Source organism: Drosophila miranda, assembly GCF_003369915.1.
Source record: "Drosophila miranda strain MSH22 chromosome Y unlocalized genomic scaffold, D.miranda_PacBio2.1 Contig_Y1_pilon, whole genome shotgun sequence".
Lineage (NCBI taxonomy): Eukaryota > Metazoa > Arthropoda > Insecta > Diptera > Drosophilidae > Drosophila > Drosophila miranda.
This window is the reverse complement of record NW_022881603.1, coordinates 44,726,913-44,742,286: the sequence shown is the minus strand read 5'-3', so window position 1 is coordinate 44,742,286 and position 15,374 is coordinate 44,726,913. Positions and strand designations below refer to the sequence as shown.

Here is a 15,374-nt window from a genome sequence, read left to right as displayed (position 1 = left end):
TTATTTATTTGCATAATTTAACCATAAATTTAAGTTATTATATCGGTGCTATCAGACAACATTAATATTTCCTTTTACAAGAAATGTGATATATTTCATAAATCAGCATAAATGTGACTTCTTTTAGTCACACATGAAGCAAACCAAAACGTGTATTATGATCATTATATATCACATAATATATATGTATATATAGATCACAAGAAAATTTGTTATTCTTATTATGTATGAAAATTTACTCATTGCCCTAATTTCTGGGTATATAATTAATTATACTTTTTAACAAAAATTGCTTACAGCTGAGCCCACAAAGCACTTTATCATTAAGCAATTTTTTTTTATTCTTCAGTACCAATTATTGACAGATTTCCCTGCGGTACTGCCAGAGAGCCAATGCCCAAATCCGATCGTTTCTACATTGGAGGGCGAAAAATTATTATTTCCCGATCCAATAGTAGGGAGTGGATTACCAACTCCCGGGTGCGCGTTTCTTGTGAAGTGGCCAAGCTTGGCCGCCTCATGTTCGGTTTTCTGGATTTCCGCAGCAGCTGCATGAGCAGCAGCATGTGCCACAGCTGCCTTTGAGGCAGCAAGACGCTGCTGTATCGCCTCAGAACGTTGAATCGCAGCCGCCGCCTGAGACTTTTGCTTCAGTATTACTGCCTGAGTTTGTCTTTCCGTGGCGATGCGTTGCTGATTTAACACGTTTTCCTTAGCCGCTTGTAAATGCTGCTGCGCTATAAGAACATTGGCTGAGGCCTGCTTAGCTACCGAAATAGCGTGTGCAACTTCGTTGGGTGTCGGCCCGATTCCCAGCGAGGTGTGTCCCCCACTCCAAGTGGGCCAACCAAGGTTCCAAGGCCCTCCGTTCAAAGCTCGCGGGCCACTCGTTATAGCCCATGGAATGCTGGCTTCGGGATAGACGTCCAAAGCGAGACTCCGCTTTTCTAACGGCTTGGAGCTGGAAGCACACCAGGCACCAGCAGTTAGAACAATTAGTAGAAGCATCAATGGCATAGTTGACCGGCAGCTTCGTGTCTTTGTGAAATGCATTCTTTTGAGGACAACTGAGTAATGCTGAGCTTTGAGCTGTTAGCATTACTATTTCTACATAGCTTGGCCTCCTATGCAATCGGGAAAAGTATCAACAATTACTCACGTAGGAGCGGCGTTATTTGAACGTTTAGTAATAGTTTGTAAACTTTCGCTCTTTCAAATTTTTTTTGCTGCTTTTTGCAAGTACCTTACTTACATTTGCCGGAAATGAAAGGGTGCTTTAATAATCCTTATTATTCCAGACCAGTTTTCAAATTGGTCAAAAAGTGAATCGGCATGAAGTTTTTCACTGTTACGTAAGACGTCTACAAAATGAATTTGTCTGTTCTGCGTACTGGACCTGCTGATGAGCTGTCGACTCATGGCTGAAATAAAGCTGCCTTTGTAAAGTATTTTTATAAGGTAATTATATCTGCCGCGCCATGAATGTACGTGACCAAAAAGGTATTATTCTGTCAAACACCTGTGCATGGAAGGACAAACTTAAACCTTTTCTGTTCAGCTACCATTGCAAAATGTTTGCCGTTCATTCTACCCACTTTAATTACCATTAATGCAAGTAACAGCATCGAATTAGTTCTGAGGAGTCATTATCTGGGGAATATTATATTTAATGATTTCCATTTTTATACCCGATACTCAAAATGAGTATTGGGGTATATTAGATTTGTGGTAAAAGTGGATGTGTGTAACGTCCAGAAGGAATCGTTTCCGACCCCATAAAGTATATATATTCTTGATCAGTCGATTGAGCCCTGTCTGTCTGTCCGTCTGTCCGTCTGTCCGTCCCCTTCAGCGCCTAGTGCTCAAAGACTATAAGAGCTAGAGCAACGATGTTTTGGACCCAGACTTCTGTGATATGTCATTGCTACAAAAATATTTCAAAACTTCGCCCCGCCCACTTCCGCCCCCACAAAGGACGAAAATCTGTGGCATCCACAATTTTAAAGATATGAGAAAACCAAAAACGTAGAATTGTAGAGAATGACCATATCTTTAAGACTGCGGAATCTGAATTGGATCGTATTATTATTATAGCCAGCATCAAGAAAACAATTTCATTTTTTCTCGCCCTGTCTCTCTCTAACGCACATGTAGCATAGGCGGCTTTGCTTAGAGTAAAACATTAGCGCCTAGATCTCAGAGACTACAAAAGTTAGAGCAACCAAATTTGGTATCCACACTCCTAATATATCGGACCGAGACGAGTTTGTTTCAAAATTTCGCCACACTCCCTTCCGCCCCCGCAAAGGACGAAAATCTGGGGATATTCAAAAATCTCAGAGACTATTAAGGATAGAGTAACCAAATTTGGTGTCCGCACTCCTGTTAGATCTTACTATAAAACGTGTATCTCAAAATTTCACCCCACCCCCTTCCGCCCACACAAAGGACGAAAATCTGTTGCATCCACAATATTGCACATTCGAGAAAACTAAAAACGCAGAATCATAGATAATGACCATATCTATCAGATTGCTGAATCTGGATCAGATCAGATCATTTTTATAGCCAATAGGAACAAATCAATTTGCAGTGGCTACGCAGCGCCCGGCGTCACGCTCAGACTGATTTTCTGTCTCTCTCGCACGCACTCTTTGTCGTGTCGTTTAATATTAGCGGCGTCTGCCGGAGGAGAGCCATACTGACTTAGTATCGGGTATATCTGTAGAGTTGCGGTGTCCGCAGCAACTCACAACGTTCCCCCTCGTTATTTATTTAGCATAGCGCATTTGGTATTCAATTTCTTCTCGGGAAACAAATATTATGAATAGATACAATCTAACTCTGCAGTATTTATGCTGACTCGCAATGAACTTATTCTATTGCAGAGATATAGGTAAAAGGACATCAAAATGTGGAATGCGAATCAGCTCCCTACACAGCCGCGACAATTTTATTTGGGGCTCTTATTGATTACGATTTGCGCGGTGCTGTCCGAGGACGTATGTGCAGTGCCCACCGATCAATCGTATGTTGAAAACACGCATGGGCAAGACGGCGGAGGTCTGTACCCCCATATCCAATAGCTTCATATATTATATTTGTAATTGTTTAACTTTACAGGTATGCAAGCATTGCAAAAAAGGCCAGCCTTCTTTGTGGGAAGTCGCTACGGGCGGTCCAGCGGCAACGCTGTCACCGGCGGTGGGGCAACTAGTGTTGATAGCTCGAAAACGCGATGTCTCATAATTGTACCACGAAATGATCGTTTTTTTCTTGGCTCTCGATATGGAAAACGGAACGGCGAGTATTTGTCCCCCTACGAACAAAACAGCCTAAGCCTGGCCCTCAGCAAAGACTCGTCACAGGATGTGGAGCAACAGACATCAAACACCAACAGCAGGTTACGGCCATCCCTTATGTCATGCGTCTACAAAGGCATCAGCAATTACTATCGTTGTAAAGGGTAAGTTTATCTATAGAAATAAATGTACAGGGATTTGGCATTTCACTGAACATGGATATTATATTTATTAAACACAGCAGACCATCACTCTGCAGTTTATGAAAGTCTCGATTCCACAAGCATGGCAGAAAGTGATGGTGATACGAACAACGTCATCAACTGAGGAAGGAAATCATAAAGAACAAAGAAAAAGAAAAATGCTGGCGATTCATTGACAAACATTCAGAGCTTGTAGTGGCACATGCTTCTATGACATTTAATACGATTCTTGCTATCCAATTGTTTTTCTGCGATTTACTAAACCTACAAGCAAAAAGGTATTAAAACTTTTCAAAGGGGCTGGAAAACGTTTTAATATTTAACAAATTGATAGATACCCAATGTCGATGTGCCATTAAATTATGGGCAGCTACATTATTTAGTATTTACCGAATTAAAATATTTTAATATGTTGAAATCCGAATTAAGGCGCGCACACGCTCATTGTAAAAATAGACATATAGTACATATATACATAATACGTTTTCTTTATGAAAAGGTACAGTACATGCAACAAACGTTTATAATAATATTCAATAAATGCAGTTGAAACGAGGGGGAACGTTGTGAGTTGCTGCGTACACCGCAACTCTACATTTATACCCGATACTTAGTCAGGATGGCTCTCCTCCGGCAGAAGCAGCTAATATTAAACGACACGACAAAGAGTGCGTGCGAGAGAGACAGAAAATCAGTCTGAGCGTGACGTCGGGCGCTGCGTAGCCAGTGCAAATTGATTTGTTCCTTTTGGCTATAAAAATTATCTGATCTGATCCACATTCAGCAATCTGATAGATATGGTCGTTATCTATGATTCTGCGTTTTTAGTTTTCTCGAATCTGCAATATTGTGGATGCAACAGATTTTCGTTCTTTGTGTGGGCGGAAGGGGGTGGGGCGAAATTTTGAGATATACGTTTTATAGTGAGATCTAACAGGAGTGCGGATACCAAATTTGGTTACTCTAGCCCTTATAGTCTCTGAGATTTGTTGATGCCCCAGATTTTCGTCCTTTGCGTGGGCGGAAGGGGGTGTGGTGAAATTTGGACACGAAACGGTCAAGGTCCGATATCACAGGAGTGTGGATACCAAATTTGGTTCCTCTGGCTGTTATAGGTTCTGAGATCCTTGAACTCATATTTTGCAATTGGCAAAACCGACCATGAAACCTGTGTGTTAGAGAGAGACAGAGCGAGAAAGAATGAAATTGTTTTCTTGATTCTGGCTATAATAATTATACGATCTGACTGAGATTTTACGATCTAGAACATATAGTCATCCTCTAAGATTCTGCGTTTTTGGTTTTATCGTATCTTTAAAAATGTAGATGTAGATAGAACTCTCCACATATGCTACAGGTGCGTTGCTTGACAAGCTCTCTCAGAAATTGATAAAGGCATTAAAACATTGCAACAGTATAATTTGTGATTATTTAAAAAATTATGCGGTATACATATTGAGAAATTAATCAATAAATTTATTACCGGGTATCTGGAATAAGTGTCAAAATATGGTTTACTCATATGATGAGATATATGTACATACATATGTACGTACACAAATTTTGTACGCCATATCTTAGCAGTCAGTTTGGCCCATTGGTTACGCTAACGGCAGATACATTATCTGGCGAAGGTGATTGAAAGATCTGTTGTTTTTTTTAAATTGTCACGAGTCGTTTTAAGCCTGAGCTTTACGCTACACCACCAAGTCAAGTCCTTTTGGTTGAGTTCAATACGATTTTGCATTTTCTTCTTATTGTTCTTTGTTCTGTCAACAAGTTCCCACAGCTGCGTAAAGGCTGGCCCGTCAATTACCAAATTGCCAAATATATTCGCTAATTGCAATTTAGGGCGAGTTAATGCGGCGTTTGTTACCTAGAGACGTCTATTAAAATTTATTTGTTTGTGTTTGTGATTGTTGACACTTAAGAAAGTTCCCGCTTATAAAAGAATGTACATATGTATGTATTCATTTCCTTCGCCAGTGAGCCGTTAACGCAAAACCTTTGTCTTTTCTAGTTATTTTTGGTTACGTGCACTGACCAATACTTTCTAATTTGTGTATGTAAAAAGGGTAGTGCTAAAAACTAAAGGCGATTATTTTAGCTATCATTTATTTATACACTACCGACTAGAATATGGATATATTGCTAGTGGCTGATTTCGCTGATCCACATATGTACATATGTACACTAGTATATACTTTATGGGGAATATACTTTTATATGCTTCCTTTTGTGATTTTGAAAATGTGGATTTGACGAGCTTTTAGGTGCGTCTAATCAGAGCTAACCATCTGTTTGTACACGGAGCGTTTTCCGCATTAATGTTAATTCACGGATGGGGGTGTGTTAGTTTTTTCTGCAAACGAATTAAAGTCTATACAAGAAAGAGAAAAGTCGATCGATCCAGTTGAGTATTAGGGAATAACTATTTATTACAAATCTTAGTGCTTGAGTACTGGGCATAAGAGAGAGAATACAGTGGTGAATTTAGTACAATTATGGTGAGTAAATACAAAAAGTGAGCGTAGGCTCTCTATTTCACGAGGGTCATTTGAATACTTGTTCCTTAAAGGAGTTTGACCGAACATCCCGGCCCCGTTGAAAGGACTGCTTTCAAACCACCGGAAGAATTGCCAACTTGTGTATTGGCCTGCAAGATGTTCCGTTTGCAGTGCGGAGGTGCACCACCCGTACAAGTCCATCCTTCCCAAGCACAGTAGACTGCACTCGGCCTAGTTTCCAGCGTAGCGGTGGCAGGTTGTCCTCATGGATGATGACCAACGTGCCCTCGGTGAGGTTCGTTGAGGGTGCTGTCCACTTCGTGCGCGATCGCAATTCGTTGACATAGTCAGCAGACCATTGCTTCCAAAACCGTTGCTTGACGGCCGTAATCGCATCGTAGCGGTCCATACTTGACAGCTTGATATTCTCGAGGGACCTTTCAGGTAGTGATCGCAATGATTCGCCAACCAAGAGATGACCAGCCGTGAGAGTGCTATAGTCATTTGGGTCTGACGAAAGCGGCGATAGTGGGCGCGAGTTGAGGATCGATTCTATCTCGACGACGACAGTGCTCAACTCTTCGAAGGTGAACCTGGTGTTGGCCAGCGTACGATTTAACAGCCCCTTTGCACTCTGCCGCCGCTTCCCAAAGGCCTCCGAAATGAGGTGCCCTGGGGGGAATAAAATGGAAATTAATAAAGTCAGATGCGCAAAATTTATAGATTTCATCTTGGGTCTGCTTTAAAAACATAAACTTTTTTAGTTCCTGCAGTTGATTCGATGCCCCTACAAAGTTAGTGGCATTATCGCAGAAGATGTCTGTCGGCAGCTTGCGACGACCTCCCATCCGTTTCAATGCGTTTAAGAACGCCTTTGTTGACAAATCAGAGACTACTTCGATGTGAACGGCCTTGGTGAGAAGGCAAACGAACACGGCTATGTATGCTTTTGTAGGTCCCTTTCCTCGAATGCGTAGATATGTGTTGATGGGTCCACAAAAGTCAACTCCACAGCGTTCAAAGGGTCGAGCCGGAGCGAGTCGCGTAGGCGGTAATGAGCCCATGAGTTGTTGTAGCAGCTTCGGTCTGTAGCGAACGCAGTGTACACAGGAGCGAACAATTCTACGTGCCAAGTCTCTGGCGTTAACGATCCAATACTCCAAACGAATGAGAGCGACTAGGGCTTTAGGTCCAGCGTGATAGTTCCGAAGATGCAAATGGCGAATATAGTTCCATACAAATTTTGACTGACTAGGCAGCAGCAACGGATGTTTTTGACCGTCTTGTAGGTCTGAGTATTCCAAACGTCCACCAACCTTGATAAGTTCGAATCCGTTCACGACTTCTAAAAAGGGAGTAAGAAACTTTAAGCTGCTTTTTAATGGTTTTTGCTTCTGAAGTAAACGGATGTCCTCTACAAAATGAGTTTGTTGAATGTTCCAAATAAGGCAATATGAAGCAAAACGAAGTTCATCTGGCGTCGGTGAGCTTGTGGTGAACGTCGATTGCTTCCGACATCTCCTTATGAACCTAATCAACCAAGCAATGAGACGCAGACTGTGAGTGTACGAGCTGATATTATCGACGATGTTGAGGATATTATTTGTCTCGTGTACGGCAGCAAACAAACTTTTCCGATTCTCCAAGTTAACCACGTCCATGTCAATATCAAGTTTTCCACCAGTGGCGGGCCAGTTTAGTGAATCTTCGACTAGAAACGTAGGACCCGAAAACCATGGAGACTTAATCAACTCGCTCACGTTACAGCGTCGCGACAGAATATCAGCAGGGTTTTGATGTGTTGGCACAAAACGCCATTTTCCATCAGACGTTAAATCCTGAATATCGGACACTCGATTTCCAACAAAGGTCGATAAGGTGACTGAGTGTTGTTGCAACCAATGCAATACGAGCTGTGAGTCGCTCCAAAAATAAGATGTGATAGTGTGTTTATTGAATATGGCCTTGACTTTGTTATACAACTGAGAAAGTAGATGTGCGCCGCATAGTTCAAGCTTCGGAAGAGACTGTTTCTTCACTGGTGCTACTCTAGACTTAGAAGTGAACAATTTCACTGTGACCTGTCCAAGCGAATTCTCCGTGCGCACATAAACACAGCAGCCGTATGCCCGAATCGATGCGTCGCAAACTCCATGTATTTGAATGCTCCTAGTATCAGGCTGCAAACCAAAACTAGGTACCGCTAGTGACGACAGTGAATTCAGCGATTCCAAACACTTGCTCCATGCGTGGCTTAAATTCTGGGGGACAGACTCGTCCCAGTCGAGTTTCAAAAGCCACAACTTCTGAAGAATGATCTTAGAGACAATGACTAACGGTGATAGCAGACCGATTGGATCGAATAGCGACGACGCAGTAGACAAAATTGTTCGTTTTGTGGTAGTGGGATAGACTTCCTTTGGATTAAATGTGAAACTAAATGCATCTCTTCGTTGATGCCAAGTTAAGCCGAGTGTGCTGCTGACTGAGTTTTCTGAAATGTTTAATTCCTTGGTAGATTCGTCTTCCATCACGCCTGGATGATTTGAATGCCACTTGCATAATGGAAACTGACCACGAGCGAGAGTTGATGTGATTTCAGTTTTTAGTTTGAAGAGTGTATCTATATCATCAGCCCCACACAAAAGGTCATCAACATAAAATGCAGTTTTAACAGCAGCAGCCCCTAATGGCCATGCATCCTTACAATCCTCAGCCAAGTAATGCAAACTACGAGTTGCGAGAAATGGGGCAGACGCAGTCCCATATGTCACTGTATTGAGTTGGTAGGTTTGAAGATCCGTATTTGGAGATGCTCGCCACAAAATGTACTGGAATTTTCTATCCTTCTAACTCACAAGTACCTGCCTGTACCTATGCATGCGGAACCGCAGCAATTGCAAGTACAACTCATCCTGAATGGTAGGGCCGACTAAAAGTAGATCGTTAAGTGACCTTTGAGATGTTGTACGGCAAGAGGCGTCAAAGACAACTCTGAGCTTCGTCGAGGTACTGCTTGGTTTCAGAACGAAATGGTGGGGTATATAATAATGCGGTTCTTCCAAGTTAGGATTCAGTACGAGGGACATATGGCCGAGACTTTCATATTCCTGCATGAACGAGATATACTGCGAGCGAATTTCCGGTAGACGAGCGAGACGTCTCTCAATGGCAAAAAATCGAGTTCGAGCTGTATCGAAGGAACTTCCAAGACAACTTGGATCTTCTTGAAATGGCAAGCGAACGCCAATCCGCCCACTGGCATCCTGATGTGTTGTGTCCCTGAAATGGTCCTCACAGCGACGATGATTTGGGAGCATTCTAGCGCTTGGATCGACAAATGAGTCCACTTTCCATAATTGCTGCAAATTCTTGTCGATCGACTCTTCTACAGTCGCCAAGCACAATGGCGGCTGTCTGTTATATTGCCGCTGGTACCTCCCAGCAACAACCCAACCAAAAAGAGTCTTCTGCAAAGTGGGAAGATTTGGACAAATGCGAATCTGGCCAACAGCTAGAGCTCCATAGAAGGCTTCGGTCCCCAGTAACAAATCAATACGTTTAGTCCTATAGAACGATTCGTCAGCCAATGGAGTGTTAGCTGGTAGGTTCCAATTCGATATGTCGATCTCACTATCTGGCTGGTAGGCAATATGGGATTTGTTTCCAAACTGGAGAGTGAGCTGATAGCCGGAAGTACGTGACTTAATATAGGTAGTCGTACGAGCCTTCAAACTAGTAAGGGAGTCTCCTATACTGCGAATTCCAATGTGGTGTTTTTCACGACGAAGGCGAAGCTTTTTGCAAAGGCTTCGGTTACAAAATTAACCTGAGAGCATGAATCAAGCAACGCTCTACCGAGTTTGTATTCACCTGTGGCATCCTTTACCAAAACCATAGCTGTTGCCAACAAAATTTGATCATCTGCTGCGATCTCCATATGAGAATGTGAAGCAGCTTAATGAGCCGTTTGCCAGGAGGGTTCGCTTTGGTTGGAGTACCGGTTTAGTAGTTGAAGATTGTCCTGCTGATGATTGGGGTGGCTGTTGCGGCTGAGAGTGATGCAAAGATGAATGATGATTCCGATTATAGGATCGGCAACGATGAGTCGATGAACATAGCGCCTCTCTATGACCATTTCCAAGACAATTGATGCAGAGACCGAGGCGTTTTGCATTGTCGTACCGTTGGTTGCTGTTCATAGCCTTGAACTGAGCGCAATTAGAGATCTTATGGCCAGAACTAGAACAAAGTGTAAAAGACGGATTAGTGATAGCAAACGACGAGTTTATTTGGTGATTAGAATGACGATTTGACTTATTGGATTCAGCCTTTCCTTGTGACGAAGTAGCAGCCGAGTTTCCAGACGAATGGAGAAACTGACAGTGGCGTTCCAAAAGCTGTGTGCATGCTAGCCAGGTTGGCAGAGTTTTGTAGTCCTGCGATTCCTTCCACTTGTTCCGAGTTTGCTGATCACACTTTTCCATTATAATATATATAACCATAGCGTGAACAATGTTCTCAGGTTTGCCGATGGACTCGAGCGAGCTTATCCACTAGGCTGTGAAGCTGCTGACTGTTTGACCTTTCCACAGGTTGTAGTGCAAACAATGCCTCAATACCCTCTAAAAATATAAGAGTAGGATTATCAAAACGGCTTTTGAGTTTTGCTAGGGCCTTCGGATAGTTTTCGCTTGTAACCTTGAATGCCTGAATTGTATCTAATGCCGGCCTTGTGAGGCAGGTCAGCAAATAATTAAACTTTTCTATATTAGACAATCCAGACTCACGCACAACAATTTGCTCGAACGAGTGAATGAAATTCTTATAGTTTGCATATGTTCCGTCGAAAGTGGGTAGCGACAACCTTGGTAACGATGACTTCACTGGCGGTGGGTGGTAGTCCGGCGCAACAATGCTGGCGTTCAGATCTCCTCCCATTTTTTCCTTTATGGCTAGCTTGATTGCTATGTATGTATCCTCCAAATCTGCCCGTCCTTCATCATTCGGACTAAGGTCTTCAATATTAGCTTGGACATTTAAAACATTCTTGAAATACGTTTCTAAGATGTTCAACCGATAGCGAAGCTCATCATTGCATATCGGGGTTTCCGATTTAGCATCTACCACAGATTTGATCCGAGTTATATTTCGTTTTATATTGCTCCGTTGGCGTTTTAAGTCTTCGAGCGTCGTCATTTTGTTGTGTAGTGTAATTACGCTGACACAGAACTAGAGCTTCAAAAAATAACAACAACAAAAAAACGCAGCAAGCAGCAGCAGCTAGAGCACAAATCCAACGGTGAAAGCAAAAGCAAAAGTTCCAGCAGCGGCAACGAAAGCAAAACGAAAGTGAAGCGGTGGAATTCCAATAGAAAGAATGCGTTAATCAATGGACCAAAGCAGGTAGCTGCAAAGCGAACGAACCGAGAATGCAAGCGCCGTTGAATGCGTTGTGGGTGACAAGCGAATGATAAAGTTAAGCGAGAACGGCGAGAGCAAGGCGAGGACAACGATCCCGCGATCTAGACGAACAATTCTGATACGGTTTTCGGAACTTTCGATTGCAGCTGCGAGACGAGCGAATGTTGTAATTGTTGCCTTTGTAGATTGCGATTAGTCTAATTGTTCACAGAAGAATTAACATAACACACATGCCCCACGTTGGGCGCCAAAATGTTTGTACACGGAGCGTTTTCCGCATTAATGTTAATTCACGGATGGGGGTGTGTTAGTTTTTTCTGCAAACGAATCAAAGTCTATACAAGAAAGAGAAAAGTCGATCGATCCAGTTGAGTATTAGGGAATAACTATTTATTACAAATCTTAGTGCTTGAGTACTGGGCATAAGAGAGAGAATACAGTGGTGAATTTAGTACAATTATGGTGAGTAAATACAAAAAGTGAGCGTAGGCTATCTATTTTACGAGGGTCATTTGAATACTTGTTCCTTAAAGGAGTTTGACCGAACACCATCAATTGGGGACGTACTAATGAACAGTAGACTCATTAGCTGACACAAAAGTACATTTTTGCATTCTGTGCTCCACATAAAGAAATTACACAGCAAAACAAAGTTAAACTACACCTGAATTAGGAACATGACTGTTCGTTGGCAGCACAGACGACCAACATCAGCGTTGGTCCGGTTACAAATTACACCAGCAAACCTCAGTAAACAGCAGACACCCTAAAAAAAAAAGGTTAACATGAGTAGAAAGCATGCCCTAGGACCACAAATTTCAGTGAAGCAGGTGTAGCAGTCTCAGGAAAATAAAACGATGCGATAGTATTTACGAGGTTCGTCCGCAGACCACCTCTGTAATAATGCCGACAACTCTAAGGGTCAGCAAGACCTCCCGCCTCTGGGAGTCCAAGGGCGTTTCAACAAAACATGTGGACGTGTACCGGAGTACCAGAGTGGGTCAACGTTTTGATCTTTAGAGGTGAAAATTATGCATTATTTATTTGCATAATTTAACCATAAATTTAAGTTATTATATCGGTGCTATCAGACAACATTAATATTTCCTTTTACAAGAAATGTGATATATTTCATAAATCAGCATAAATGTGACTTCTTTTAGTCACACATGAAGCAAACCAAAACGTGTATTATGATCATTATATATCACATAATATATATGTATATATAGATCACAAGAAAATTTGTTATTCTTATTATGTATGAAAATTTACTCATTGCCCTAATTTCTGGGTATATAATTAATTATACTTTTTAAAAAAAATTGCTTACAGCTGAGCCCACAAAGCACTTTATCATTTAGTACCAATTATTGACAGATTTCCCTGCGGTACTGCCAGAGAGCCAATGCCCAAATCCGATCGTTTCTACATTGGAGGGCGAAAAATTATTGTTTCCCGATCCAATAATAGGGAGTGGATTACCAACTCCCGGGTGCGCGTTTCTTGTGAAGTGGCCAAGCTTGGCCGCCTCATGTTCGGTTTTCTGGATTTCCGCAGCAGCTGCATGAGCAGCAGCATGTGCCACAGCTGCCTTTGAGGCAGCAAGACGCTGCTGTATCGCCTCAGAACGTTGAATCGCAGCCGCCGCCTGAGACTTTTGCTTCAGTATTACTGCCTGAGTTTGTCTTTCCGTGGCGATGCGTTGCTGATTTAACACGTTTTCCTTAGCCGCTTGTAAATGCTGCTGCGCTATAAGAACATTGGCTGAGGCCTGCTTAGCTACCGAAATAGCGTGTGCAACTTCGTTGGGTGTCGGCCCGATTCCCAGCGAGGTGTGTCCCCCACTCCAAGTGGGCCAACCAAGGTTCCAAGGCCCTCCGTTCAAAGCTCGCGGGCCACTCGTTATAGCCCATGGAATGCTGGCTTCGGGATAGACGTCCAAAGCGAGACTCCGCTTTTCTAACGGCTTGGAGCTGGAAGCACACCAGGCACCAGCAGTTAGAACAATTAGTAGAAGCATCAATGGCATAGTTGACCGGCAGCTTCGTGTCTTTGTGAAATGCATTCTTTTGAGGACAACTGAGTAATGCTGAGCTTTGAGCTGTTAGCATTACTATTTATACATAGCTTGGCCTCCTATGCAATCGGGAAAAGTATCAACAATTACTCACGTAGGAGCGGCGTTATTTGAACGTTTAGTAATAATTTGTAAACTTTCGCTCTTTCAAATTTTTTTGGTGCTTTTTGCAAGTACCTTACTTACATTTGCCGGAAATGAAAGGGTGCTTTAATAATCCTTATTATTCCAGACCAGTTTTCAAATTGGTCAAAAAGTGAATCGGCATGAAGTTTTTCACTGTTACGTAAGACGTCTACAAAATGAATTTGCCTGTTCTGCGTACTGGACCTGCTGATGAGCTGCCATGAATGTACGTGACCAAAAAGGTATTATTCTGTCAAACACCTGTGCATGGAAGGACAAACTTAAACCTTTTCTGTTCAGCTACCATTGCAAAATGTTTGCCGTTCATTCTACCCACTTTAATTACCATTAATGCAAGTAACAGCATCGAATTAGTTCTGAGGAGTCAGTATCTGGGGAATATTATATTTAATGATTTCCATTTTTATTTATTTAGCATAGCGCATTTGGTAGTAAATTTCTTCTCGGGAAACAAATATTATGAATAGATACAATCTAACTCTGCAGTATTTATGCTGACTCGCAATGAACTTATTCTATTGCAGAGATATAGGTAAAAGGACATCAAAATGTGGAATGCGAATCAGCTCCCTACACAGCCGCGACAATTTTATTTGGGGCTCTTATTGATTACGATTTGCGCGGTGCTGTCCGAGGACGTATGTGCAGTGCCCACCGATCAATCGTATGTTGAAAACACGCATGGGCAAGACGGCGGAGGTCTGTACCCCCATATCCAATAGCTTCATATATTATATTTGTAATTGTTTAACTTTACAGGTATGCAAGCATTGCAAAAAAGTATCCCAAGCATTGTGGGAAGTCGCTACGGGCGGTCCAGCGGCAACGCTGTCACCGGCTGTGGGGCAACTAGTGTTGATAGCTCGAAAACGCGACGTCTCATAATTGTACCACGAAATGATCGTTTTTTTCTTGGCTCTCGATATGGAAAACGGAACGGCGAGTATTTGTCCCCCTACGAACAAAACAGCCTTAGCCTGGCCCTCAGCAAAGACTCGTCACAGGATGTGGAGCAACAGACATCAAACACCAACAGCAGGTTACGGCCATCCCTTATGTCATGCGTCTACACAGGCATCAGCAATTACTATCGTTGTAAAGGGTAAGTTTATCTATAGAAATAAATGTACAGGGATTTGGCATTTCACTGAACATGGATATTATATTTATTAAACACAGCAGTGACCATCCCTCTGCAGTTTATGAAAGTCTCGATTCCACAAGCATGGCAGAAAGTGATGGTGATACGAACAACGTCATCAACTGAGGAAGGAAATCATAAAGCACAAAGAAAAAGAAAAATGCTGGCGATTCATTGACAAACATTCAGAGCTTGTAGTGGCACATGCTTCTACGACATTTAATACGATTCTTCCTAAAAAGGTATTAAGACTTTTCAAAGGGGCTGGAAAACGTTTTAATATTTAACAAATTGATAGATTCCCAAAGTCGATGTGCCATTAAATAATGGGCAGCTACATTATTTAGTATTTACCGAATTAAAATATTTTAATATGTTGAAATCCGAATTAAGGCGCGCACACGCTCATTGTAAAAATAGACATATAGTACATATGTATATACATAATACGTTTTCTTTATGAAAAGGTACAGTACATGCAACATACATTTATAATAATATTCAATAAATGCAGTTGAAACGAGGGGAACGTTGTGAGTTGCTGCGTACATCGCAACTCTACATTTATAC

At 42.1% G+C, this 15,374-nt stretch overlaps 5 protein-coding genes across 5 annotated transcripts; 2 read left to right on the top strand and 3 right to left on the bottom strand.

The window, feature by feature from the left end:
• Nucleotides 1-345: 345 nt before the first annotated feature.
• LOC117191698 lies at nucleotides 346-1,679 on the bottom strand. The gene has a single exon (XM_033396496.1). The coding sequence runs from the start codon at nucleotides 1,051-1,053 to the stop codon at nucleotides 346-348; it is 708 nt and encodes a 235-aa protein (XP_033252387.1). The 5' UTR covers nucleotides 1,054-1,679.
• Nucleotides 1,680-2,866: 1,187 nt separating this feature from the next.
• Nucleotides 2,867-3,943, top strand: LOC117190830. The gene is made up of 3 exons (XM_033395866.1): nucleotides 2,867-3,063; nucleotides 3,124-3,466; nucleotides 3,544-3,943. The coding sequence occupies exons 1-3, from the start codon at nucleotides 2,913-2,915 to the stop codon at nucleotides 3,566-3,568; spliced, it is 519 nt and encodes a 172-aa protein (XP_033251757.1). The 5' UTR covers nucleotides 2,867-2,912; the 3' UTR covers nucleotides 3,569-3,943.
• A 2,974-nt stretch (nucleotides 3,944-6,917) lies between these two features.
• On the bottom strand, nucleotides 6,918-9,969 carry LOC117190965. Its single transcript, XM_033395954.1, has 2 exons — nucleotides 9,886-9,969; nucleotides 6,918-9,809 (listed from the first exon to the last, which is right to left on the bottom strand). The coding sequence occupies exons 1-2, from the start codon at nucleotides 9,892-9,894 to the stop codon at nucleotides 8,862-8,864; spliced, it is 957 nt and encodes a 318-aa protein (XP_033251845.1). The 5' UTR covers nucleotides 9,895-9,969; the 3' UTR covers nucleotides 6,918-8,861.
• Nucleotides 9,970-12,796: 2,827 nt separating this feature from the next.
• LOC108157943 lies at nucleotides 12,797-13,564 on the bottom strand. The gene has a single exon (XM_017290086.2). It carries the CDS (start codon nucleotides 13,502-13,504, stop codon nucleotides 12,797-12,799), a length of 708 nt encoding a protein of 235 aa, XP_017145575.2. The 5' UTR covers nucleotides 13,505-13,564.
• Nucleotides 13,565-14,165: 601 nt separating this feature from the next.
• LOC117185955 lies at nucleotides 14,166-15,227 on the top strand. Its single transcript, XM_033395934.1, has 3 exons — nucleotides 14,166-14,362; nucleotides 14,423-14,765; nucleotides 14,843-15,227. The coding sequence occupies exons 1-3, from the start codon at nucleotides 14,212-14,214 to the stop codon at nucleotides 14,928-14,930; spliced, it is 582 nt and encodes a 193-aa protein (XP_033251825.1). The 5' UTR covers nucleotides 14,166-14,211; the 3' UTR covers nucleotides 14,931-15,227.
• Nucleotides 15,228-15,374: the final 147 nt, after the last annotated feature.